The sequence below is a fragment of the Cricetulus griseus genome, chromosome 7 (genome assembly GCF_003668045.3).
Source record: "Cricetulus griseus strain 17A/GY chromosome 7, alternate assembly CriGri-PICRH-1.0, whole genome shotgun sequence".
Classification (NCBI taxonomy): Eukaryota; Metazoa; Chordata; class Mammalia; order Rodentia; family Cricetidae; genus Cricetulus; species Cricetulus griseus.
Genome location: NC_048600.1, coordinates 44,702,068 through 44,727,058, shown reverse-complemented (window position 1 = coordinate 44,727,058; position 24,991 = coordinate 44,702,068). Strand labels below are relative to the sequence as shown.

The 24,991-nt window shown below is 49.6% G+C and overlaps 2 protein-coding genes across 10 annotated transcripts in view; one reads left to right on the top strand and one right to left on the bottom strand.

Annotated features, from left to right (window-relative positions):
- The first annotated feature begins 1,311 nt into the window (after positions 1 to 1,311).
- Telo2 (telomere maintenance 2) lies at positions 1,312 to 24,582 on the top strand. 7 transcript variants are annotated; one of them, XR_003487041.2, is made up of 22 exons: positions 1,312 to 1,386; positions 2,028 to 2,373; positions 3,992 to 4,269; positions 5,724 to 5,792; positions 5,998 to 6,145; positions 8,807 to 8,909; positions 12,318 to 12,386; positions 12,582 to 12,723; positions 12,803 to 12,939; positions 13,728 to 13,807; positions 13,959 to 14,072; positions 14,413 to 14,501; positions 14,683 to 14,774; positions 14,981 to 15,097; positions 15,229 to 15,300; positions 16,596 to 16,787; positions 17,323 to 17,414; positions 17,891 to 17,990; positions 18,315 to 18,379; positions 18,611 to 18,726; positions 19,896 to 20,077; positions 24,322 to 24,582. XR_003487041.2 is itself a non-coding variant. In XM_027425023.2 (21 exons), exons 1-21 carry the CDS (start codon positions 1,335 to 1,337, stop codon positions 20,000 to 20,002), a joined length of 2,580 nt encoding a protein of 859 aa, XP_027280824.1. In that variant the 5' UTR covers positions 1,312 to 1,334; the 3' UTR covers positions 20,003 to 20,426. The 7 variants fall into 7 exon arrangements, 6 of the variants coding, with proteins under 6 accessions (XP_027280824.1, XP_027280829.1, XP_027280828.1 ...); XM_027425023.2 differs by lacking the exon at positions 24,322 to 24,582 and having other exon boundaries at positions 19,896 to 20,426; XM_027425028.2 differs by lacking the exon at positions 24,322 to 24,582 and having other exon boundaries at positions 1,332 to 1,431; positions 19,896 to 20,426.
- The window catches only part of Ift140 (intraflagellar transport 140), an 84,692-nt gene continuing 80,215 nt past the window's right edge, over positions 20,515 to 24,991 (bottom strand). For 2 of the 3 annotated variants that reach the window (XM_027425016.2, XM_027425017.2), the window contains 5 exons: positions 24,139 to 24,345; positions 23,642 to 23,854; positions 23,392 to 23,558; positions 22,190 to 22,331; positions 20,515 to 21,306 (listed from right to left, as the gene is read on the bottom strand). In XM_027425016.2, the coding sequence (XP_027280817.1) occupies positions 21,100 to 21,306; positions 22,190 to 22,331; positions 23,392 to 23,558; positions 23,642 to 23,854; positions 24,139 to 24,345 (936 nt within the window). In that variant the 3' untranslated portion in view covers positions 20,515 to 21,099. The remainder of the gene's footprint in view (positions 21,307 to 22,189; positions 22,332 to 23,391; positions 23,559 to 23,641; positions 23,855 to 24,138; positions 24,346 to 24,991) is intronic. The other variant, XM_035447606.1, reaches the window with a different exon arrangement.

The window sequence follows — 24,991 nt, the reverse complement described above, 5'->3', positions numbered from 1 at the left end:
AAAGGGACAGGACAGCCAGCTTTGTGATCCATCGCCGAAGAAGCAGTAGCCGAGGCATCAAGAAAGGGCAGAGGACTGAGACTGAATGAGGATAAATGACTAAACCAGACAAGAGAAGCTGCAGCCCTGGATGCCAGAGAGATCCAAAGAGCCAAGAGGTCTTAAACCCAGGCCAAGAATTGTAACACTGTTGTCATCAAGAGTAAAGGTCTATAAAAAACTGTAAAGCTGTGGAGGGCTGAAGAGCTCCTACAGTAATAGCTTAGGTCTGCCTGACTGTTGTAAAGCCACTGGAAAGGGCCCAGGAATCCTACACAAGAGCTAGAATACTTATAGGTTTAAGATACACAATGCCTCTAGGCCCCTAACACTAAGAGGGGCCAGCTGCCGCCTCTCCCTAAGGTCAAACACTGAGGGAAAAGAAAGGTAGCACTTGAAAAGTTTATCTTTGACTACCCACAGTTCTTTTTTATCTGTGTAGAGCAAACAGATTCTGGCCAGCTGATTAGCAACACTTCCATGGGTGCTGGGAACTGAATTTGGGACCTTTGGAAGAGCAGCAAGTACCTTTAAGCTCTGAGATATCACCCAGCTCCCAATATACACTTTTTTTTTTTCCTCTTTTGGTTTTCCCATACAAGATTTCTCTATATAACAGTCCTGGCTGTCCTGGAACTAGCTCTGTAGACCAGGTTGGCCCCAAACTCAAGAGATTCGCCTGCCTCTGCCTTTACTTCTGCCTCTGCCGCGATTAAAGGCCTATGCCACCATTGCCCTGCCAGTGTGTGCTCTTAACTGCTGAGTCCCGAATGGGTACTTAGTTCTTCATTTCCTCCTCAGGAAGGGTAAATTTGCCTGACGTTGTTAAACAAATACATATCGCCCAGATTTCCACCCATACTCGGTCCTGTTGAAGTGTTGCTACCTTAGCATATCTTTCGGATCAGGGTGGTCAAGAAAAGTTCTTCCATGATGGAATGTTCCATACTTCTGCCAGGGCCCCTGGGAGGCTACTTAATCAGCGATGCTTCATTTAAGGTAGTTTGCAAGTGGTTTGTGGGTTCTCATTAAACAATGCAGCCTTGTGTGCCCACCGCAAGCATCAGCATCACAACTTGTCTCGTTTCCTTGACAGTCCCAACTGAGGGTTAGTGTCGTCCTCAAGAAGCCCAGCTCTACAGTGGAAAGTCGCCGGACCCAAGCGAGCTAGGTAAGACTGCTGGGGAGAGAGAAAACAGCAGCTACCGGGGAGGAAAGAGGTGGACACACCTACCCAGGCTTTACCCTTCCCAGTCTCTTAGGCCACGCCTCTTCTTCCTCTTGCGCAGGCGCAGATGCTGCGGTCACCAGCGCGCCGGCCCTCCGCGGATTCATCCCGAGCTTCTCGTAGGCTTCAGACCCAGAAACTCTAAATATCCTTGCTAGTTCCACGTGAGCTCCGGGACTCGAACTACAACTGCCCTAGGCTGACACAGAACGGGGCTCGTGGTCCCGGTGCCGTGGCGAATCAGCAGCGCGCGGGAGGGAGCACGCGGCCTTGGCGCTGAAGCATGGGGGCCGGAGGAACCCTGTAGGCGTGGTTGGTCCGGTTGGGACTACCGTGGTGACGGCCTTTGGGATGGCCAGCTTCCGTGCTAGCCCAGGGCCTCGTGTTTAGGGGGCTGGGTGTTCACCTGGAGCTGCAGACGCTGGGGTTGCAGTTACTGCAAAACCTGGCTAGCCACTCATTCACCCAAGTACCAGCGAGCTTGACAGAGGAGACAGCCCCCAGGGCACAGGTGCTGACCCACCTAATGGGCGCAGTCCGAGGCTGAAGCCCTGTCAGACCACCCGGCAGGCGGGGAACCCAGAGAAGGCAGGGACAGCGTGAGTGAGATCTCGTGAGGCTCCAGGGAGCAGAAAAGAGGGCTACTGGGGTTTCTGAGATTTGGAGCCGACCCTCCTCTCTCTTTAGCCTGAGTCCTTCCTTCCTGGGTGCCACGGGAAGAATTCTTGAGACTCTTAACCTGCTTTTCTGGGCCCCTCAGCTCTGTCCTGCAAGATGGACCCAGCACTGTCTGCTGTCCGACTCACGGTCCAAGAAGCCATTCACACCCTTTCATCTTCAGAGGATGTAGGCCACATCCTCTCTACCCTGGGGACCCTGAAGCGATACCTGGGTGGAACGGAGGATCCAGCTCTCCCTGAAAAGGAGGAGTTTACCACCATCCACTTCTCAGCCATTCTCAGATGTCTGGTCAGCAAGCTGAGCCCAGGTTGGCTGGAGCTATCCCCGGATGGCCAGCTGGAACAGCTTTGGGAGAGCTTCTTCCTGGATGGCCCCCCAGACCAAGCCTTCCTGGTGCTGATGGAGGCCATTGAGAGCACTGCTGGGTGAGGAGCTTGTGAGCAACAGGATGCCTAAGTTCTGAGAAGGGACCTAACACTCTAGAACTGAGTGTAGCTGTGTCCAGCTCTGAGAGGGAAAGGACCCTGCATCTTAGTTTGGCTTCCCTCCCTCTTATTGGAGGCCAGGAGGAAGAGCAGGACCCACATTGCAGAGAGCAGGAGCAAATCAACAACTCAAGAGAGTCTTCACCACCCCCATCTGACACCAGAAACGTAGTCAGTCACCCTGTCCTTTTCTGGATCTACCCTTAATTTTGTGGCATCCTCAGGTCCATCTCAGAACACTTCAGGTTTTTGTTTTTGTTTTTGTTTTTGTTTTTCTGTTTTTTTTTTTTTTCGAGACAGGGATTCTTTGTGTAGCCCTGGCTATCCTGGAACTTGTTTTGTAGACCAGGCTGGCCTCAAACTCACAGAGATCTGCCTGCCTCTGCCTCACAAGGATTAAAGATTTGCACCACCAACAACACCCAGTGCAATTGCAGGTTTTTAAATGTCTTGCTGCCATGGACCCCTAGTCCCAGGTTCCACATCCAATCAAGTGGCAATTCTTGGGAGGATGCAGTGACTTTGAGAAGCTGGGTTTTAGAAACTTGTGGTGGGTGCTGGAGAGCTGGCTCAGAGGTTAAGAGTACTGATTGCTTTTCCAGAGAACTTGGGTTCAGTTCCCAACACCCACAAAGGCTGCTTACAACTGTCTGTAACTCCAGTTCCAGAGGATCTGAAGCCCTTTTCCCCATAGACAATGCACACATGTAGTACACAGACATACCTGTAGGCAAAACACTCCCACACACACATGAAATAAAATCTCAAAACTTAAAAAAAAAAAGAAAGAAAAAAGAAACTGTTGTGATCCAAGCCAGCGTAGTGCGGAGTAGAGGAAGAAATGGTGGTGTCTGTTTGTACAGGGTCCGTGAGGACAGCCTACTAGTAACTGGCTATTCAGCAGTGGAATTGAGTGTTTTCTTCGGCTGATGAGTTCCAATGTAAATGCTTATGAAGTTGTTGGGACTAATTCTTCTTTGGTTTGTTTTTTGGTCTTTTTGATACCTGGTCTCTATTTTGTAGCTCTGGCTGTCCTGGAACTTTTAGACCACACTCACCTTCTTGAACACACAGAGATTCTCCTCCCTCTGTCTCCACCATAGTCAGCCCCTTGGTTTTTTTTTTTTTTTTTTTGAGATAGGTGTTTCATTTGCTGGGAGCTAAGCTGTCTGGCCAGGGAGTCCCAGGGATCCACCTGTCTCTGTATCCCCAGGGCTGGGACTCCAAGCACTTGTCACCTTACCTGATTTTTTTTTTTTTCCGGGTGGCAGGGGAGGTCTCACTTTATAGTAGTTCTGACTGTCCCTTGAACTCACTATGTAGTCCAGTTTGGTTTTTAAATCACAGATCTTCCTGCTTCTGCCTCTTGTATGCTGGAATTAAAGGCATGTGCCACTGTGCTTGCTTCAGCTGGCTTTTTAATGTGGGTTTTGGGGATCAAACTTAGGATCTCATGCTTGTAGGGCTGTCTTCTTAGCTCTAGGACTGATTATGGCCAGAAGGGACACCAGGATAGAGGGGGCTGAGGGCTCTGCCTAATACACTTGCTATACTTTAGCCCTAGCTTCCGTCTGATGAAGATGGCTCGGCTGCTGGAGATATTTCTGAGCAAGGGCAGAGTGGCTGCTCTAATGGAGGAGCAGTGTCGACCTCAGACAAAGCCCAGCTTCCCCCTGTTCCAGGAGACGCTGCTCAGCAAGGTGGTGGGCTTGCCTGATCGGCTGGGCAACTCTCTCCAGCAGGACAACCTGACCCAGTTCCTCCCCCAGAACTACTTCCCTCTGCTTGGCCAGGAGGTTGTGGAAGTACTAAAGGCAGTTGTGAACTTTCTCCAAGGTGAGCACCCTGCTTCAACGACTCTCTCCACCTTTATTTTCTTCCTCCCCTTGAAGTAAGACTCAAAGCCCGTGGGGCCTTAATAGTATGGTGGGGCTATCAGTAGGTTAGATGCTACCTGACAATATCACATCACCCGATAGACTTTCATCTCTCTCTTGGCTTTTGAGCTTGGGGAGTTGGGTCTGACCCTAGGTTCCTTTAGTTCTTAGTTGGATGTTATGCAAAGCCACCAGATTGAGACCTACCTGGCCACTTGTATATCCTAGAAGCTGTCCTTGTTTGCTAAGGTCCACCTCCTTGCTTGCTTGAGTCTGCTTGTCTGTGTCTTTGGTGGTGATGGTTTTGAGTGTCCACTGTGTATTGACTGTTCTTGGGTCTGAGGGCAGATGCTTTTCACATGTATTGTCGGGCACTATGGGGAACTACCTGTTGCTCAGAGATCTCTAGCAACCACCTGTGTTTGTCCAAGGCTAGCTCTGCCTTCTATGGGACATGATAACTGGCTTTCCCGGGTATATACCTTGGGAATGAGTATGGGGGATGAGCCATTGTGATTTTTAGGTGAGTGAGCTGTCAGATACTGGGAAGTGACTGATGGCTTGAGCCTTTGCCTCTTCCTGAAGTATTCTCCCTTCCTTCTTGTGCCTGCCAGGTGCACACTACAGCATACCTGAGTTTGTCTGGAGCTACTATGGCTGCCTTCTTTCAGCCTGCTCCTAGCTGAGTTTCCACTTTGGCTTGCTTCCATGCTGGGCTCAGCCCAGCACCCCGAGGGCTCCTGTGTCCCTTACCCATGTGACCCCAGAGGAAGCTGGTCCTCTAGAGCCTTGGCATGGCCCCTACCTGGCCCAAGCCACTGTCCTTCCTAGATTCTTCCAGCAACCACTTTCTGGTCTGTTTTGTTTTGTCTTGTTTTTGAGACAGGGTCTCACTCTACTCTTAGTGGTGCTTTGATTCTGTCCTTGCAGGCTCTTAAGTACCTGTCCTTAGGTCATCATATATCTGGCTCCATGCCTGTTTTCTGGAAGATGTCATAATCTCAGCTCTACTAGTGGGAGGCTGCCACCCCATCTCCCCTTGTTCTTGACCTTCTCGTGGCTCCTTAATCCAGGAGGGAGACCTTATGGGCAGTGGCTGTTGCCATGTCTATAGCTTGCTTAGAGCCAGTTTAGCTTCTGTAGTTGGCTTTGGGGCCTCTTCAGTAATGTAAGTAGGGTTATTTTAATAGTTGAGATGATGTATGTAATGATTTTAAAGCTTATTATTACTGGATTTTCAAGTTTAAAAACAGCTCCACTTAGATTTCCTGTCGTGTTAGATATGCACATTCGCTCCAGATAGCTGGAGCTTCCATGACTGACCTGGCTGCTAAAGTCTCTATCCTTAGTCAGATGTCCATAATGTTTTTCCTGATGACCTCTTTTGCAATTAGATCTTGCTTTTCATTCCAGGTGGCCTAGACTGCTCTGTCTCCTTTGTGTCTCGAGTCTTAGGGAAGGTCTGCATCCAGGGGAGAAAGAGTAAGTAGTCCCTGACACCTTCCCCACCCTTAGAGGAGGGTGAGAGTCATGTACAGGATGTATACCATATGTGCATTCCATACAGTGACATGTAAGTTGACCCTTGCCCATGCTTGTGAGGCTGTGGGGCTGTGGACACTGGGTACCCCTGTTGCCCCCTGGCTAAGGTGGCTCCTGAAGCTTAGGGCCTCTGTGTCCCCCTCAGAAGAGATCCTGGGTGTGCTGGTGCCCCAACTGACAGTGCTCACCCAGGACAGCTGTCTGTGGCAGCGGGTGTGCTGGCGTCTGGTGGAGCAAGTGCCTGACCGAGCAGTGGAGGCTGTGCTGACAGGGCTTGTAGAGGCCGCTCCCAGGTAAGCAGCCAGTTCCTCTCCCAGCCATTGTTTCTCAGGATGGAAGGATAGACTCTACCATTGCTGCCATTCCCCATGCTGCTCTCCTGGGTGCCATATGAGAGCCCATGTCCTACACAGTTTGGGTGGCCTATCCTCTCTTAGCATTGCATTTTCAGGCTGGCCATTGGTTTCCAGGCTGGCCATTGATGTGATCCCAACCCCAATACTTGTCATACTTCCTTCACTGTGGTCTCATTGGCTCATTAATTGATCTGCTTCTTCTTTGTTGTGGGGACTCTGCGATCCCTGTGAGCATTCACTGTGAACTGTGTTGGTTTTGTCTCTGACAGATTCCAGGTCACTTCCTTCTGTTTACTTATCTTTGTGTAGAGGTGAATCTATGAGTCTTGTTGCTGGAAGCAAGCCTGTTGGGCTGGCTGAATTTTCTGAGTGCATTGCTAGCTCACCTGGTTCCCAGTGTCTGTCTCTGCACAAGGCAGCACTCGATGTTGACTTTGCATTCTTTGGTTGTAGGTATGGGTGTGAATTGCTTACTGATGTCCCTTGCTTGTTCATGGTGGGTTCCCAGTGTGTTTGTAATAGTTTTCACCATAAGTTCTGGGCTCAGCCAGGTGGTGGAGGCACATACCTTTGATCCCAGCACTCGGGAGGCAGAGGCAGGTGGATCTCTGTGAGTTCGAGGCCAGCTTGGTCTACAAGAGCTAGTTCCAGGACAGCTAGGGCTACCCAGAGGAAACCCTGTCTTGAAAAAAAACAAAAATAAGTTCTGGGCTCTATCCTTTGAGGTCCACTGGGCCCTCAGCAGAGCACTACCACCTAGAGTCCTATGGGTTTCTTGTTTGTTTTGTTCTTGATCTGGGATTACAGGCATGCACCATGAATTCCAGGTCCACTTTAGGTTCTGAATCTTGTCTGTCAGGTGGGCTGTCTCCTATGTACTTATTCCCTGTGCTAAAGCCATACATCAGTTTACATAGGTTTGCGTTCTCAAATTTTTAGGGGTCCCCTCCTTCTTTCCAAACTTTTATGTCTTTCTTTCTTTCTTTCTTTTCTTTTCTTTTTTTTTTTGAGGCAGTGTTTCTCTGTGGCTTTGGGGGCTGTCCTGCAACTAGCTCTTGTAGACCAGGCTGGTCTTGAACTCACAGAGATCCTCCTGCCTCTGCCTCCCGAGTGCTGGGATTAAAGGCGTGCGCCACCAACGCCCGGCGCAAACCTTTATGTCTCTTTAATTTTTTTTTAAACATTAAATTTTTGTGTGTGTGTGTGTGTGTTTTCTAATGCTTGCATGTGCACATGCATATGGAACCAGGGGTCAGCCTCAGGTATTGATCCTCAAGAACTGTCTACCTTATTTTCGACAGTCTCTCACTGACCCTGAGCTCATTGATTAGGCTGGCTGACCAGAAAGCCCCAGGGATCCTTTCTGGTTCTGCGGGTACAAGTGCGTGCCACCATGCCTGGCTTTTTCTAGTGATTCTGGGGATCAAACGCAGGTCCTCATGCTGTCCAGCAGGCACTTTACCTATAGAACCATATTCACAGCCCTAGCCTGTATGACTTTGTGTGCAATTGTTTTTCTTTCTTTAAAACAGAATCTCACTATGTAGTCCTGAACTTGCTATGTAGACCAGGCTGGCCTCAAAGTCAGAGATCTGCCTAACAAGTTCTGGGATTGAAAGTGTGTGCTACCGTACTGGCCTTTGTGTGGGATTTGATGTAACAATCAGGGCTGGTGAGATGGCTCAGCAGGTAAAGTCACTTACTATCAAGGCTGGCACCCAAGTTTCATCCCCAGGACCCACATGGTGGAATGAGAGAACCAGTTCTTCCAAGTTATTCTCTTGACTTCCATGGTGTGCCTGATATGGCATACACATGCACACAGACGCATACATACAGACACAGATAAACAGATACACACACACAGAAACACACACACATATACACATAGACATGCATTCACACACACACACACACACACACACACACACACACAGATGCACATACAGACACAGATACGCACATAGAACACACACACCAAGACATACGCACACACATACAGACATATACATACATACATAATATATACACATAAATACATGTAATAAAAAGAAGTAACGAGGAGGAAGCCCTGCTGTATCTATCTGTGTGGCTGAGGCAGCTGGCCACAATCTTACTTTCTGAAGTAGTCTAGCTTGGGCTTCTGCATATTGTTATTTTGGGCCAAATCAGGCTGGTGTTTTTTGTAAATAAAGTTTCATTTATACATTTGTCTGGGGCTGTTTTCAGCCACTACCAGAGTTGAGTGGCTGCTTTGGAGAGTAAGTCTGTCTAAGAGTGTACTTTCTGGCTCTTAACAGCAAAGGTGTGCTTCCCTGTTCTAGAGAAGCATTCATCCTTGGCCTTGGCAGAGCAGGGAAGGACCCCCTTCTTGGGTTGGTCCTCTCAGCTTTGATGTGGGGCCCGGGCTTTCCATGGGCATTCACATTTGTTCTGGGAAGAAGAAAGATTAAGGATCAACTCAGGTCATGGAAGGGCTTGACCAAACTCTCAGAGTGAGCAGGTGGCAGGACACAGGGCACCATACTGTTTGCTTTTCCTTGTTCTTCCCTTTGAGGCCAATTTGTGATTCAGGCTCCTTCCAAACCTGCCTCACAGGCCTGAAGTCCTGTCACGACTACTGGGGAACCTGGTGGTGAAGAATAAGAAAGCTCAGTTTGTGATGACCCGGAAGCTTCTGTTCCTGCAGTACCAGCATACGGTGAGAATGCAGGACATGGTGGGGCCTGCAGGCTTTCCAAGTCACAGGAAGAATTGTTATTCAAAATGGAGTAAGGGGAACTGGGTGCATGGCACACTCCTTTAATCTTAGCACTCTAAGAGGTGGAGACAGTTGAATCTCTGAGTTCAAGGCCAGCCTGGTCTACATAGTGAGATCTTGTCTCAAAAAAAGGGGGAGGGGCTAGGCATAGTGGCACACTTCTGTAATCTTAGTATTTGGGAGGTGGAGACCATTGCCATCTCCAGCTATGCAGCAAGTTTGATGCCAGCCTGACCCTGTCTCAATGACCCTAAACAAGAAGAAAAAGAAGAGAGATTAAAAAGCAGTGTGTGCTTGGCATGGAAGGTGTTGTAGTCTATCCTCAATACCACAGGGGAAAATCAAAACAACATAAACAACAAGTATAGTTAGCAGGTGCCTAGGAGATGCCAGCAAAATGGTAGGCCCCTCTGCAGCATCCTGGGCACCAAGTGAGCATGTCACATGTCACACGTCTCCACACTACCCAGGAAGTAACCTTCACCAGCTCCATTCTGTGCAAGAGGGGTTGATGCATCAGGACTCCAGAGGCTGAGTACCTCAGACATGACTATGACTGCCTCTGTCCATGTGCCTTGGAAGCTCTAGCTCAGAGCTAGCCAGTAGGTCAAAGCAAGAGAGAACGAGGAACAGGATATAGCCAGTTAAGTGGACAGCAGCAGAGGACACCTGTCCTGCTCACCTTTTCATCCATAGTGTTTCTTTGACATTGGGCTCTGTCTTGGGTACTGAGCATCCACTGTGCACAGAAGAGCCCCATCCTCATCATCTTAAGTTCATGTTACAGGAAAGGAAGCAGATGTAGGTGTAGGCTAGTTAATACATGGGGTGATGTGGCAGGTGCTGGCACCAAGGGGCAGGCAGGGCAGGAGGATGGCTTGGAGGAGGAGGCATGGCTCTGAGGATTTGTCTGGCCTCTGAGAACTGGAATACCAGGGAGCTAACTGATTGGCTGTGCAGAAAGCCTGAGCTGGTAGGGGTTCCCCCTGGTGGCCAGAGAGCAAGAGGACAGTAAGGCCAGGCTGATTGGGTGGATATGTGGAGACTGGGCAGAAGTGAACCAGTTGGACTGTCTGGCTCCTGTGTGGAGGACCAAGGTGTGAGGAGCCAGGGCGAAACTGAAGTACCTTCTACTTGCTACATGCAGACAAGCTTAGGCAGGAGCCCTGGAGAGTCCTCCCAGTAACACGAGTTGGCAGCTGGGTACAGCTGCAGTGTATTCATGAAGGGATAGAGCCACTTTAACATTGAAGCCATCCTCCAAGAGGGCATGTGGGCAGTGGGGGTTCTAGGTAAATGGAGGCAGAGATTATCCCCACAGACCTCTGATGAAAGAGCATGCAAGCTGTCTATTCCTGGGTCCAATGCTCTGTTCTAAGCCATCAAATCATAAGTCAGTGGGATGATGTCACAAACCAAGAACTACAACTGCCAGAGTACACTTCATGCAATCATTCCTTCACCATAAGGCTGTGGACTTAGAAATAGTTATGAAAGTGGGTAACTAATGGGGCTTGGGAGGTAGTTTAGTTCACACAGTTCTTGACATACAAGCAAGAGGCCCTGAGTTTAAGCCCCCAGCATCTGCATAAAAGGCTGGGTATGGTGGCATATACTTGTCATCCCAGGGCTGGAGAGGCACAGACTATGAACTTTGGTGCTCACTGGCCAGCCAGCCTCGCTAAATTGGTGAGTCCCAGGTCCCACTGAGACCCTATCTCAAGATGGTAATGGTCACACATGCGTTTAATCTCAGCTGTCTTAGTTACTTTTCTATTGCTATGATAAGACACCATGACTAAGGCAACTTATAAAAAGAAAGTATTTAATTTGGGCTTATAGTTTCAGAGGGTTAGAGTCCATGATGGTAGAGCTAAGACATAATGGCAGGAACAGCTGGGAGTTTACATGTTGCTCTGAAAGTAGGAGGCAGAGAGAGGGAAAGGAATATTGAGAATGGAGTCTTTAGCCATCTAAAAGCCTGTCCCTAGTGACACACTTCTTCCAACAAGGCCACACCTCCTAATCCTTCCAAAACAGATCTAGCAACTGGAGACCAAGTATTAAAATATATGAGCATATTAGGGCCATTGTCATTCAACCTACCTCACCACTGAGCTTGGGAGGCAGAGGCAGGTGGGTCTCTAAGTTCCAGGACAGCCAGGCTACATAATAGAGACCTTGTCTCAAAAAACAAGTTGGATGGCTCCTAAGGAATGACACTTGAGGTTGACCTACATGCATGTGACAGCACACATGGACAACCTACATACTTCTTTATACATACCCCCCCACACACATGTGCACAGACACACATACACACAGAATAGTTTAGCCAGGCATTGGTGGTGCACACCTTTAATCCCAGCACTCGGGAGGCAGAGGCAGAGGCAGGTAGAGCTCTGTGAGTTCAAGGCCAGCCTGGTCTACAGAGCGAGTGCCAGGATAGGCTCTAAAGCTACATAGAGAAACCCTGTCTTGAAAAGCAAAAAAAAAAAAAAAAAAAAAAATTTGAAAAAAAGGGCTGAAGAGATGGCTCAGTGGTTAGGAGTATACTGTTCCTGTGAAAGACCCTGACTTAGCTCCTATCACCCACATAGGGAAGCTTACAAATGCTTGGACCTCTGGCTTCATGGGACCTGACACTATTCTGGGCTCTGCGGCATATTCATACATGCACACACACCACACACACACACACACACACACACACACACACACACACACACACACACAGACACAGACACACACACACACACACACACGAACGATAGAAATAACAAGATGGACTCTAGGTTCAGAAGCCTTTCCAAAGGAGGAAGCCCAGAGAGTTGTAATGGGGAGTGCAGGATGCTCTTTTTTGTTTCGGTTTGTTTTTGTTTTTTCAAGACAGGGTTTCTCTGTGTAGCTTTGGAGCCTATCCTGGAATTCACTCTGTAGACCAGGCTGGCCTCGACTCAGAGATCCGCCTGCCTTTGCCTCCTGAGTGCTGGGATTAAAGGCATGTGGCACCAATGCCCAGCTACAGGATGCTCTTGTATGTCTGGATGGAAAAACCCAGCATTGAAGGCCTCCTCTACCACGAGAACCAGGAAGTCTGAAATTTGGCAAACAACTCATTGAGTTCTTAAAGTTTGTTTGAAATGGAAAGTAGAAAAATTATCTCCTGAAACTGGTGGTGCTGAGGCGGGGAACTGGGGAGGGAAGCTGGCTCTTTGGTTTTGTGGGAGGTTGGAGTTTAACAGTCCCATTCCATCCCATTTCTCTTCTTGGACTCCTGAAGACCCTTGTAGAGAAAGTCAGGGAGCAGACCCTGCCTGGTAGAAAGGATTCGTTTTTTTGTTGTAGACACCCATGCTGCAGAGCCTGCTGGGGTACTTGGCTGTAGACAGTCAGCGGCGGCCGCTCCTCATTCAGGTAAGCACCACTTGAACCTCTAAGCCTATGGTGGCCCGGGGAGAAGGGCAGTGGAGGGACTGTCTTCTGATGGGAAGGACGGGTCCAGCTTCACTTATGCTGAGCCCTTTGGGAGTGCTGTGGGCTATGACCTGAGACTTGGGTGGCTGTGGGGTAGCTGCTGCTTGAACAGGCTGAGGCTCTGCTGTTTGCCAGGTGCTTAAGGAGCTGCTAGAGACATGGGGCAACAGCAGTGCTGTCCGCCATGCACCCCTGGAGCAGCAGTGCTACATCAGCAAGGCCATCCTTGTCTGCCTGGCGCACCTCGGAGAGCCGGAGCTGCAGGACATCCAGGATGGTAAGCAGGTTGTGGCATGGGCACACCCTGACCCCTAACCCTTTGAGGACCCTTCAGGACTCATGTCTGGTGCTTTAAGAATTGCTGGCCAGTATGATGGCAGGTGTGAAGTGCCGTCTCGACAGCAGCCTGCCCCCTGTTCGACGCTTGGGCATGATTGTGGCCGAGGTCATCAGCTCCAGGATCCATCCTGAGGGGCCTCCCCTGAAATTCCAAGTGAGCAGGCTATCTTCTCTATGTCCTCCAGGTGACAGGGCTCTGGGTCTCCCTTGCTGATATACCTACACTTCTAGTACATCAGTTTCCTGGGATCTAGGATTGAGGAGAATCCCGTGGTGGGCATGTGGAGGGCCAAGGCTCAATGTGTGAGGCAGTTCTAATGCCAGTTCTAATGTGGGTGGTAGCTGGAGTGGGTCTGTATGTGGTCAGGGCCAAGTCTATGATTATGCACTCCGCAGGATATGCTCCCTGGCTTGGTTAGACAACATTGAAGGAACCATTGCCTTGGGGTTGGCCTGCTGAACCTGGGTGCTCTGAGCCCTGAGGACTGTAGAGATGCTCTGAGCTGGCAGTGTGTAGGGGGTGTCATTTTCTACTGACCACTGATTGGCATGGGCACTACCAGGTTGGACCGTGTGGGCCTTGACTATGTTGGGCCCTCCATGGTTTAACTGCGAGCTTATAGATGTAGCTTCTCCTACTTCTATAGCAGAGGCAGGTGTGAAGTGCCACCTCAACAGCATACCCTGTCCATGGGTATGTCAGCAGTCAAGGGTCTCCAAATCCTGAGGGAGGAAGAGGCTTCTAGGCTCAGCACACCTAGGAGCATGCTTAGCTTGAGGTGGACATTCAGAAGTTGCTTTAGAAAAGGCGACTGGCTTTCTGAGGCCAGACTGCTAAATGAGATGGAGCAGTATGTGAGAAGGGCTGGCTTTGGCTGGCTATCCATGTGAGGTGGCTTCTGCAGCCTGTGGGCATCACTGACTCCAACATATCTGCAATAGTACGAAGATGATGAGATGAGCCGTGAGATGCTGGCCTTGGCAACCCCTGGGCCTGCGGGTGCCTGCTCCTCCGAGACAGGGTGAGGATCTCCACATTCCTGGTCCCCATCCTGGTCCCCATCCTGGTCCCTCTGACAAAAGTTAGGGGAGACATGGGCAGATAATAGAAGCCTTTGTGGGATATGTGGTGCACAAGACTAACCTGGGTGACTCTTGTTGCTTGTTTCCTAGAGGCCCATCCCTGGCTTCGGTTGTAACAGAGACTCCTGTAGAGACACCTGAAAAGACAGTGGACAGTGATGTCCCCTCAGTTCAGCCACAGGGCTCTGACTCAGAGCTGGACAGGTAGGGCAGATTTCCTTGGCCTCTGTGGGTTCAAATATTGGTTGAGGGTGGCATTCTGTTTTGGGTGGGGCGGGGGGTGGTAGGGGGTGCTGACCACATGCAGGAAGTGCTCCTTGCATAGGTGCTGATTTCCTAGCACACTCCTCTTCCTGCTAGTCTGCAGTGTGAGCCTGGGCAGCGTCACGCTGTTCTTTTCATGTACCCATCTCCCACAGGGGTCAGGCTCTTGGGAGGGTGTTTTAGTATCTTCAGGGTCTTACCCTTGAGGAGTAAAACATAAAAGGGAACCTAAATCCTTACTGAGGATGGGCAGATCCCATTTCTCTTTTTCTTACTACAGTGATGATGAGTTCATCCCCTATGATATGTCAGGGGACAAAGAGCTGAAGAGCAGCAAAGAGCCCCGGTATATCCGAGACTGCTTGGAAGGTGGGTTTTGCTGGGGTCAAATCACTGTGCTTACCCCACAATAGCTTGTTTTTCGAGATACCTGGGCCTGGCCCCACTTCTCCTTGTCCTACAGCTACCTGCCAAGTCTTGTTTTTACACTCTGGGCACACTGGAGTCAAGGGCAGTGCTGAGACTTAAGGCTTGTCTGGGTTCTGTGCAGCCTTGACCACATCTGAGGACATGGAGCGCTGGGAGGCAGCCCTAAATGTGCTTGAGGGCCTGGTTTATAGGAGCCCTGAGGCCACTCGGGAGGTGAGAAGTAAGAGGATATGTCAGTCAGGGTAAGCTGGGTAGGGGGTGTGGGAGTGAGGGCTGGGGACTGGGGACTGGGGGTAGGAGGGAAACCCTGGGGTGGCAGGTGTCCTTGTGGCATCTGTATCCTAGATATAAGAGGGTAGCACTGGATTGCTAATTGGGCATATGGAGCTGAAGGCATCTTGATTCCTGGCCCTGTGCAGGTGAGTGTGGAGCTGGCCAAGGTGCTACTGCACCTGGAAGAGAAGACCTGCATGGCAGAGTTTGAGCAACTTCGCCAGAGAGCTCTAGTGGCTGTCACGGTCACAGACCCGGAGCAGGTAAGTCCTAGCTTGACCCTGGCTAGACCATGAGCATCAGAAATTGCCCTGGTGGTTCCATTCTGTGCCCAGATTGGGCCCTTGGGTAATCTTGGAGCCTTAGCACAGTGGTTTCTCCTTTGCCTACTTAGGTAGCCAAATATCTGACAACACAGTTCTATGGCCTGAATTATAGCCTCCGGCAGCGCATGGACATTCTGGATGTAAGTTACCTAGACCCCTGTTCCTATCAGACCCAGGCTGCCCTAAGTTAGGAAGTTGACCTATATGGACTATGGACAAAGGTCACCCCCAAGCTTCCTTGGTGGGGATGTGAGAGGCTGAAGCACTTCTGTCAGCTCATCACAGGTTCACCAGTGGGGGGCTGAGAGCTGTTAGCAGAGTCTTTTCTTTTGTTTGTGTGGCTTTAAAAATGTTTTTATTTGTGTGTGTGTGTGTGTGTGTGTGTGTGTGTGTGTGTACCTTCTGAGTCATCTCGTTGGCCCTGTTTGTGTGTTTTGTCTTTATATTCATGTGCAGATGCGTGTGCCTGTGAAGGAGAGAAGAGGGTGTTGAGTTCCTTGGAGTTGGAGTTATAGGAGGCTGGGAGCCATCCAGCACCGGTGCTGGGAACTGAACTCCAGTCCTCTACAAGAGCATTAGGCACTCTTGACCACTAACTCTTACCAGCCTTGTTTGTGTATTTTGGTTAACAATTAGTTTTTATACAACATGAAATTTGTCATTATAGGAGAAACTAAATGTATCTCTGTGTGGTTGAGTGTGACCCAGCTGTAAACTTCAAAACTTCTGATACCTACTACAGCACAGACAGCCCTTAAAATCTTGTATAAAAGCCAATTGCACATCCTGTGGCATGGCTGTGTGGTAGTACACTATCCATGTGGTGCATTTATAGAGATAGGGCTGAGGGGTGGTTACCAGGGTCCCAGAGATTGGTGCTTAACATGGACAGTGTTCTTTTAGGAGATGGAAAGCTGCCGAGCTGAATGGTCTTGAGGGTTGCCAGCAGTGATCCTGTGCTCAGTACACTGAACTCAAGGTTCTCACTGTGTAGCACTGGCTGGCCTGGAACTCCCTTTGTAGACGAGGCTGGCCTTTAACTCAGAGATACTCCTACCTCTGCCTCCTGAGTTCTGGGAATAAACGTGTGTGCCATAACACCTGGCAACTACTGAGCTCTTATGAGTGGGTGAAGTGAAGGTTGAGGAGATGGCTCAGTCCATAAAGAACTTGCTGAAAAAACATTGAGGGCCTGAGTTTAGAAACCCAGCACTCATAAAATCCTGCATGTGATGGCATGTCCTGTAATCCCAGCACTAGGGTGGCAGAGAAAGCAGGACCCCTGTAGTTTGTTGTCCAGCAGCTGAGTTGGTAAGCTCCAGGTTCATCAAGAGACTCTGTTGGGAACTAAACTTGTGTCTCAGCAAGGGCAGTGAGTGCTCCGAACCTCTCTGCCATCTCTCCTGACCTTGTGTACTGGGCCTTTTCTCTCTAGGTCCTTGTTCTGGCTGCCCAGGCACTGTCTCGGCCACGGAGCCTCCAGAGGCTTTCCCAGCATGGTCCCCCTGGTTCTGGCACCTTGTGTGCACCAGCACTAGCTAGTTCTCAGCCTGGCAATGCTGCGACTCCTGACTGGCAGGTGGTTGTGGAAGAGCGGATCAAAAGCAAGACCCGGAGGTTCTCCAAGGTCAGCAGGGCTCTGTTCAGGGCCTTGAAGACATGGGGCTTTTGTTTATGGGTGGCAGGGTGAACAGTTGGATTCCTCTAGGTGTTGCCTGACTGAAAGAGGCCAGTCACAGGCAGGGTCAGTGCCAGTGTTTGGGGCACCTCTGAGTGAGTGTGTGTGTACAAGTGGGGGGCATGTCAGAGCAGCATGATTTTAAAACATAGAAGTGAAAGGATCTCAGAGTGCCACTCAGAAATAAAAATTGACTCTGGGAGTATGGCAACATCTGGAGATAATTGAGTTGCAGCTCAGGGCTGGAGACCAGGTTATTTAAATTTAAATTTAAAAGACAATGCCTAGGTCTTCCCATGGTGTGGACTATAGCTCTGAATTGTTGATGTGCAGGGTTGGGATTCTGCTGTCAGACCACAGTAGCCTGAGTCAGACTCTGCCCTCTCCAGAGGGCCCTGAAACCCAGAGAGGCCAGGGCAAGCCTCAGGAGGTTGCACTGTGGGGCGGGTAGCCTTGCACTTGGCTAATGCTGTGTGTTTGGTAGGGCTGTCCTCGGAGGGAGCTGACAGGTGGCCCTAATGAATTCAACTCCGTGGCTGGTTACTTCTTCTTTCCCCTCCTTCAACACTTTGACAGGTGAGGTTTCTGGAACTTTAGACACACCCTGGTGGTCAGTGGTTGTGACACGACAGGGTATAAATGAGGGCTTGGGTTCTTTTATAAGCCTGAGTTAAATGATACGGAATATTCTGGAAGGTCCCTTTGCTATTGAGTTTTGTGGTGGGGGCATAGACATCTGCACTGGATTTATGAAGGTGCTGGTGCCGCCGCCAGTGCTACCTGAATGCTCAGCATGTGAGATTTTGGTGACAGCATAGGGTGTGATCTTGACTCAGGGCCTGGTTTGTGCCTGGCAGCATAAAGTATGTTGTGGTGTTTGGAAATGCCTTCATCTTGTGGCTATCATTTGCCATACTGGCCCAGGGTGGGAAGGTGGGAGGAAGGCTATGTGAGCCTTCAAGGGTTGGGTTTCTGTCAGTAACCCTCTTTCTGGGCCCTTAGCCAACCATTAAGTGTTGGGGCTGCCCCATCCACTCTGCTCTATGTTGTAGGCCTCTGGTGACCTTCGACCTTTTAGGAGATGATCAGTTGGTACTTGGAAGACTGGCCCACACCTTAGCATCCCTGATGTACCTGGCTGTTAACACCACAGTGAGTTGGGAAATGGGAACTGAAAGCCCGACCACATAGCTTTACAGCAGTGGGGTGCAGGGATAATTACCATTGTTCACGACAGGACCTGATCTCTGTGTGTTTGTTCATTTCCCACCTGTGAGCAGTGCAGGGTGGTCAAGGTCATAGGCATGGGCACTGCACCCGCAGAATACATCCTCCCCTCCCTTTGGCCTTAGGGGCAGGTCTGTGCAAAGCTCCACAAGGCATTGCATGCCATCCCCTCAACACAGACGAGCAGTGCAAGTGTGGGAAATACACACAGCAAATGCCCTTACCAGCTGTTCCTCTGCTGACTTCCAGGTGGCTGTGCCTATGGGTAAGGCCCTGCTGGAGTTTGTATGGGCCCTTCGCTTCCACGTTGACACGTGAGTGGCACATGGGGCTCAGGGAAGCACAGGGTCTCCAAAGCAGCATGCCTAATGTTTCCTAACAAGAAGTGGCCTGTCAGGCCTGAGGGGGCTCAGACAGGGCTGGAGTGATCTTTGTTGCAGGTTGGCCTGCTGGACTTGGTACATGTGGGAGCTTCTTCCATAGGCTAGTTGGAGGCTCCATCCACAGAGTCACATCTCATCCTTCCCCACCCTCTTGATTGGTAGTTATGTTCGACGGGGCTTGCTGTCCGCTGTTTCATCTGTCCTCCTCAGTGTACCCACAGAGCGGCTATTGGGGGACCTGCCAGATGAGCTGCTAGAAGCCAGATCCTGGTTGGCAGGTGAGTGTCTGGGCTGCAACAGTGTCACCAGGTGTGTGGAGTAGTTGGAAAAGATGGGGCTAGGCCAGCCAGTCTGAGTATGTCCTGTGTTAGCTCTGAGAAATGTGATGACCTGAATGTGGGGATCAAGGAGACAATCCTTACCCTGTTCACTTTGGGGACTACTACAAGGATCCCAACAGAGACAGTTCAGATGGGACTCTGTTCCTTCAGAATGCTCCCATATCCAAAGCCAGACATAGTAGTGCAGGCCTTTTACCCCAGTACTTGGGAAGCAGAGGCTAGCCTGAGCTCAGGGCTGGACTGGTCTACACAGTGAGTATTAGGCTAGCCCCTAGTCTGGAGGCTATATACTAAGACCTGTTTTTAAAACCTGATTTAAGATTTCAAATGCAGGGCTGGAGAGATGGCTCAGAGGTTAAGAGCACTGACTGCTCTTCCAGAGGTCCTGAGTTCAATTCCCAGCAACCACGTGGTGGCTCACAACCATCCGTTATGGGATCTGGTGCCCTCTTCTGGTGTGCAGATACACATGGAAACAGAATGTTGTATACATAACAAATAAATAAATAAATAAATAAAATCTTAAAAAAAAAAAGATTTCAAATGCAGACAGGTTATGTGGAAGTAGAGTGGACGCTAGAAACTTCCATGTAGAACCACTCTCAAGTAATGTCTCACCTCTCTACATAATCTTTTAAAAAGTCAGTTGCAGACTCTGTGACTGTTCACCCCAGACCCATTGGAAAGACCATACGCAGAACCCCAGCTTCCCATGAGGCTTTGTGACTGGCCTTGATACAGCATCAAACTGTGGCTTCCATAGGACGCTGGCCAGGCAGAGGTCCTACATATCTTCTATTGCTTTGCTGTTTGTGATGGTTAGCCACAGCAGGTCCCATTGTCAGCCATCTTGGTCAAGGCCAGGTTCTCCTCAGGGTCATGTGCTGGGCTCCCCAGGTTGTCTTCCCTGACTGGTTTTATCCCAGGTCAGTGCTTGGGTTGCTGAACTGTGTGTACCTGGCCTGTGTGACACTGCTGCCGGGAGGTTAGGGCCCTTTGCTGGGAGAAGCCTGGCAGGTGGCTCCTCGAGAAAACTGTGAAGGAGAAGGAAGGACTAGCTGGCCCCATGTTACTCACTTGTTCTTTACTTCCTTCTACCTTGGCAGATGTGGCTGAGAAGGATGTGGACGAGGACTGCAGGGAGCTGGCAATGAGGGCTCTGCTGCTTCTGGAGAGACTCAGAGACAAGCTCCTATCCATTTCCTCTCCATAGCCCTGAGGACTCCACAGGGGCCCAGATGGCCCCTCGGTCCTCCCCACTGGAAGGAGGAGACCTCTGAGGAGCCAGGTCTGGAGGGGCTGGTTGGTCCCAATGTGCTCCTATGAGTCTGACCTTGCTGTTAATTTATGTTCTGGAAAGGCTGAGCGTTCAGCAAAAGATACTAGGGCCTGTGCCATGGGACTCAACAGCCTTAGACTGACCAGAATTTGGACTGGGGGTGTGGGATCCAAGAGGTTCCTCCTCCTGAGAGCAGAACTTTGTGGCCAGGGCCTCAAGGGTGAAGAGAAGGGACAGATACTTAGCTTTAACTGTACCCCGACGGGGATGCTAGGACAGCAGACCAGGGGTAGCTGGCTGGGACCCCAGGGGCTTCTTGACAGTGTTTCCGTGAGAATAAACAGGGATGCAGATACCACATAGTCTGTTTTTGTGGTGCTCACTGGAAGGACCTACATGGGTCCTCATAGGGGGCAGCAAGGAGTACAGGTATTTGAGAGAACAGACCTGAGAAAATGGACTTTATTTGGAGTCAACAGGAGTGTGAACAGCCATGGATGGTGCGTGGTATTACAGTCCCTACTCTGGTGCATAGGGCACAATCCTCAGGGCTCAGGCCTGCCCCAGGTGGTCCTTGCTGTATTCTCAGGAGCACCCAGCTCTGCTGGGTCTATCAGGTAGCCAACTACAGGCATGGTTAACAGTAAGAAGAATCCCCAGTAACCAACTGCAGTTCAGTTCACAAAGTTCTAGAAGCTTCTGAGTGTCTTGTTGGGAGAACATGGGAAAGATGAACTAACTCCCTCTAAAAAGAAGTAAACCAAAAACCCACAGGAGCCACCAAGCACCTGGAGTCAAGAACGCTAAAGGAATGACTTCAAAACACAAATGCAGTCTTCCTTCCAAGTACAGAACTGAGGCAGACCCAGAAATGCATACTCCCACTGGGCTGCAGTGGCTGGGCTCCATGTCCCACCACCCTGCTCATATATGACAATGCAGAATTTAAAAACAATAATAAACAAACAAAAACCAAAAAGAGCTGCCTTTCCTGGAAGACTTCTCCCAGCAGCAGTAGGGGCCCAGGACTGTCAGGGATCATTTTCCACCTCTTCCATCACCTCTTCATACACATCCTTGTGGTCCTCCATGCTATTGTGCCGGACCCGCTCGGGCAAGATGCGGGATGGCGGGAGGCCCAGGCCCTGATGCACAGTGTCCACAGTGCGCTGGTCCACATAGTATGATATGTTGGCTGAAGGAATTCTTTTCCTCATCTCCTCAAGATACTTAAAGGCCTAGAACAGAGGAACAGTGGAGACTTGAAGGCTCAATAAATGTGACCACCAGTTACTTCTTTAGTTCACATGAAAACAAGGCAGCCATATATCATTCATTCATGGTAATAAGGTTTCTTAAACATCAGCTCCCAGCTGCCAAGGAAAGCATCCTTGCTCCAGGTAAGAGAAAGGCCTTTGCTACGAGGGGCACTTAGAGTCATTGGTCTGGGGCTCTCTCGTATTTGTAAGGGGACTGTCGTGTGGGAGGCCATCGGATGTTCAGGTTCTCAATGGCTGTCAGTGAACTGTGATTAACACGAACAGCAACCCTTGAGAGTTCTTTTTTTTTAATTTATTATGTACAGTGTTCTGTCTGCATGTATGTCTTCACACCAGATTCATTACAAATGGTTGTGAGCCACCATGTGGTTGCAGGGAATTGAACTCAGGTCCTCTGAGAAGGAAGAGCAGACAGTGCTCTTAACCACTGAGCCATCTCTCCAGCCCAAAGTTTTTTTTTTTTTTTTTTTCCGAGACAGGGTTTCTCTGTGTAGCTTTGGAGCTATCCTGGCACTCGCTCAAGAGACCAGGCTGGCCTTGAACTCACAAAGATCCACCTGTCTCTGCCTCCCGAGTGCTGGGATTAAAGGTGTGTGCCATAAACGCCCAGCTCTGCTTGGGTTCTATCTCCAAAATCCTAGTCCAAGTGATGGACTAGGAGTTGTAAGGTAAACTAACCCTTTCTGCTGTAAGTTGCTTTTGGTCATGGTGTTCATCAAAGCTATAGAAAGCACACTAGAACAGTGAGCTTGTCACCTCAAAGGAAACAGTAATAATCTCTACCAACAACCAGGTCTCTGCTCTAGAGCACCAGGACTTGGGATAAACAGGGTGGCCTTACCATTTGGTATTCCTCCATCTGTACATGGTGTTCCACCAGGAAGCCATAGACGTCCCCGATGCGGATGGTGCTGTCCAGGTCTGGCTCTTCTAGGAGCAGTTCACACTGTCTGATGGACTCTTTGGGGTCCTCTGTGTATGTCCTAACAAAGTGGCAGACAAGGCTTAAGCCCAACCCACAACATGTTGCATGCCAGCAGCTGGCATAGGCACCTGTCCTGCAGGAGCAACTTTATTCAGGTGGCATTGTGTGTGTGTGTGTGAAGTTGATTGCTGTGAATTATGCTAATTGCTTAATTTATTCATTTAACGTACACTCATCACCTTCAGTGCTGGGTCCTGTGCTTTGACACCGAGATCTGTTTAGAAGGGGCAGATGGGAGGGTGGCACATGGAGAAAGATGTGCCACATTACACAGGCAGATAAAGCTAGGAAGAACCTTCCTGTCAGGTGTGCATGGACTAACTCTCTGATACTGTATCAAGCCCCCATTAAGTGCTTTCTTTTATAAGTTGCCTTGGGCATGGTGTTTCCTCACAGCAATAGAAAAATAACTCAGCCCCTGACCAGGCCAAGGCTCCTCTTACACATATCTATTGACTTATGCTCACTCCTCCTACATCAGTCTTTTTTTCTTAATTTCTGTGATATTAATAATCTTCCCAAGATGGTGTTGAGATCCTGAGGGAGTTCCAGAGAGAAACTCAGGTATAACAGGCAACAGTGAATTCTACTTAGCTGTTCAAGAATTACCAGAAGAATATCTGTTAGAAACACAGACTTGGTTGGGCGTTGGTGGCACATGCCTTTAATCCCAGCACTCGGGAGGCAGAGACAGGTGGATCTCTGTGAGTTCAAGACCAGCCTGGTCTACAAGAGCTAGTTCCAGCACAGCCTCCAAAGCCACAGAGAAACACTGTCTCGAAAAACCAAAAAAAAAAAAAAAAAAGAAACACAGACTTGTTGATTCCCATGAATTATGCTAATTGCTTAATTTATTCATTTAACATACACTCATCACCTTCAGTGCTGGGTCCTGTGCTTTGATACCAAGATCTGTTTAGATCTCTTAAAATCAGTTTGAACTTTTCTGAAGGAAAGTGGAGAATCTTGGGGTACAAATAGAGGGCCTGGAGGACATGAGAAGCTCCCCCAGGAGAGCTTGCCATTACCCTCCTGACATGTTCCTCAAGAGGACATACCTTCGGGCCTGGATGAACCTCTTCACTAGGGTCATCTTGCTTTGTAGCTGGGCTAGCTTGGTCTCCTGGTCCAGGGGGCTCTTGGCCTTGGCTTTGGATAGGCACTTATAGGCCTCAGTCAATGCCCCGTGAGCCTTGTCATAGTTCTGGTATTCATCAATCTCCACCTGTACCAAAGAGACCCTTGAGGACCTAAAGGGGTTCTATAGGCCCCCTGAAATCCTGCTGGGACCCTACAGAAGCTCTGTACCTGGGCACAGGCATCATAGAAGCCAGCCAGGAGGTCCAAGGCCCGCCCTTTGGTGTAGAAGCTGATAATATTCTTCATGATCTCCGGCTCCTTCCGCCAGTCCAAGGACTGTAGGTAATTGGCTGCCATGATATAGATTTCCTTCTGTCTTGAGACGCCCGCAAAGAACACAATTTTCTCTGTGTCTCCAGATTTTAGCAGTGCTCTCATGGCCTAGGCAGAGAAAGGGCCAGGGCTCAGTTGAGCAGGTGTAGGTTTTGAAAAACTTTAGGATAATACAGTTCGAGTTTGCTAATGGGACCCAATACTGTGAGTCTATCTCCACTAGAAGCACCATTGTAAGGGCCTTTATGGATCTCACTCCCCAGTCCTTCAACATCCTAGCTAGGAAGGCTGCACCCTGCTCAGGATACTCAGAGGTACATGTAGCAGCAGGGCAGGTGCCCAAGTGCCCAACAAATGGCCCAGCTGAGATTCTGTGGCCCAGACAGACTCACTTTCAGCTTGTTCCCAGCCTGTGTGTACTTCTTGGTGGCCAGGTGATAGTTGCCCTGGCGCATACAGCAGTTGGCAATTTGCTCTAGCAGCTCACGCCGTGACTCCTCAGACAGGTCCTTTGAGTCCTTGGACACGGTCATCTTCTCTGCCATCTCCTCAGTGATGGTCATGTTCTGTTCTAGGCACAGCTGCAGAGCCTCATGATACTGCGGGAGTGCCAGAGAAACAAAGCAGGGCAGTGACGGAGCTGCTAAGAGGACCTGGAGTTCCTTCACATCTGCCACCCCTGCAGAGGAAGCTGGCCCCTGGCTCTGTGTTGGTTACTGCCTGTAGCCGAGTCGGACATAAAAAGGGCCAAGCTAAGGGACAGATTCAGACATGTTACTTTTCCTCATGCTTTTAATAGCTCAGAAGAATAAACATTTGCTATGGGGAAAAACCTCCGACAATATATGTTTTCATTAAAAAATACTGCGAAGTCAGGTGTGGCAGTGCATACCTGTAATCCTACTACTTGGAAAGTGAGATAGGAATGTGAGTGTTAGTCTAGCTTGAGCTTCATGCTGACTTCGAGGCTGCATCTCCAGGTTCTAGAGATAGACACTATCTTAAAGACAACAGCCTATGCTGGGCATGGTATCATGTGTTTACGGTTCTAGCTGCTTCTCAGAGGCTCATGCAGGAAGATCACTTGAGCCTAGGATTTTGAGGCCAGCTTGAGACACTATCTAGAAAACCAAACAAGCCCCCAAAATACAGGAAATTTTTGTTGTGTGAATTCCATTGTGTGTGCGTGTATGCGTGTGCGTGCGCGCGCGCGCACACACACACACAATCACACACACACACACA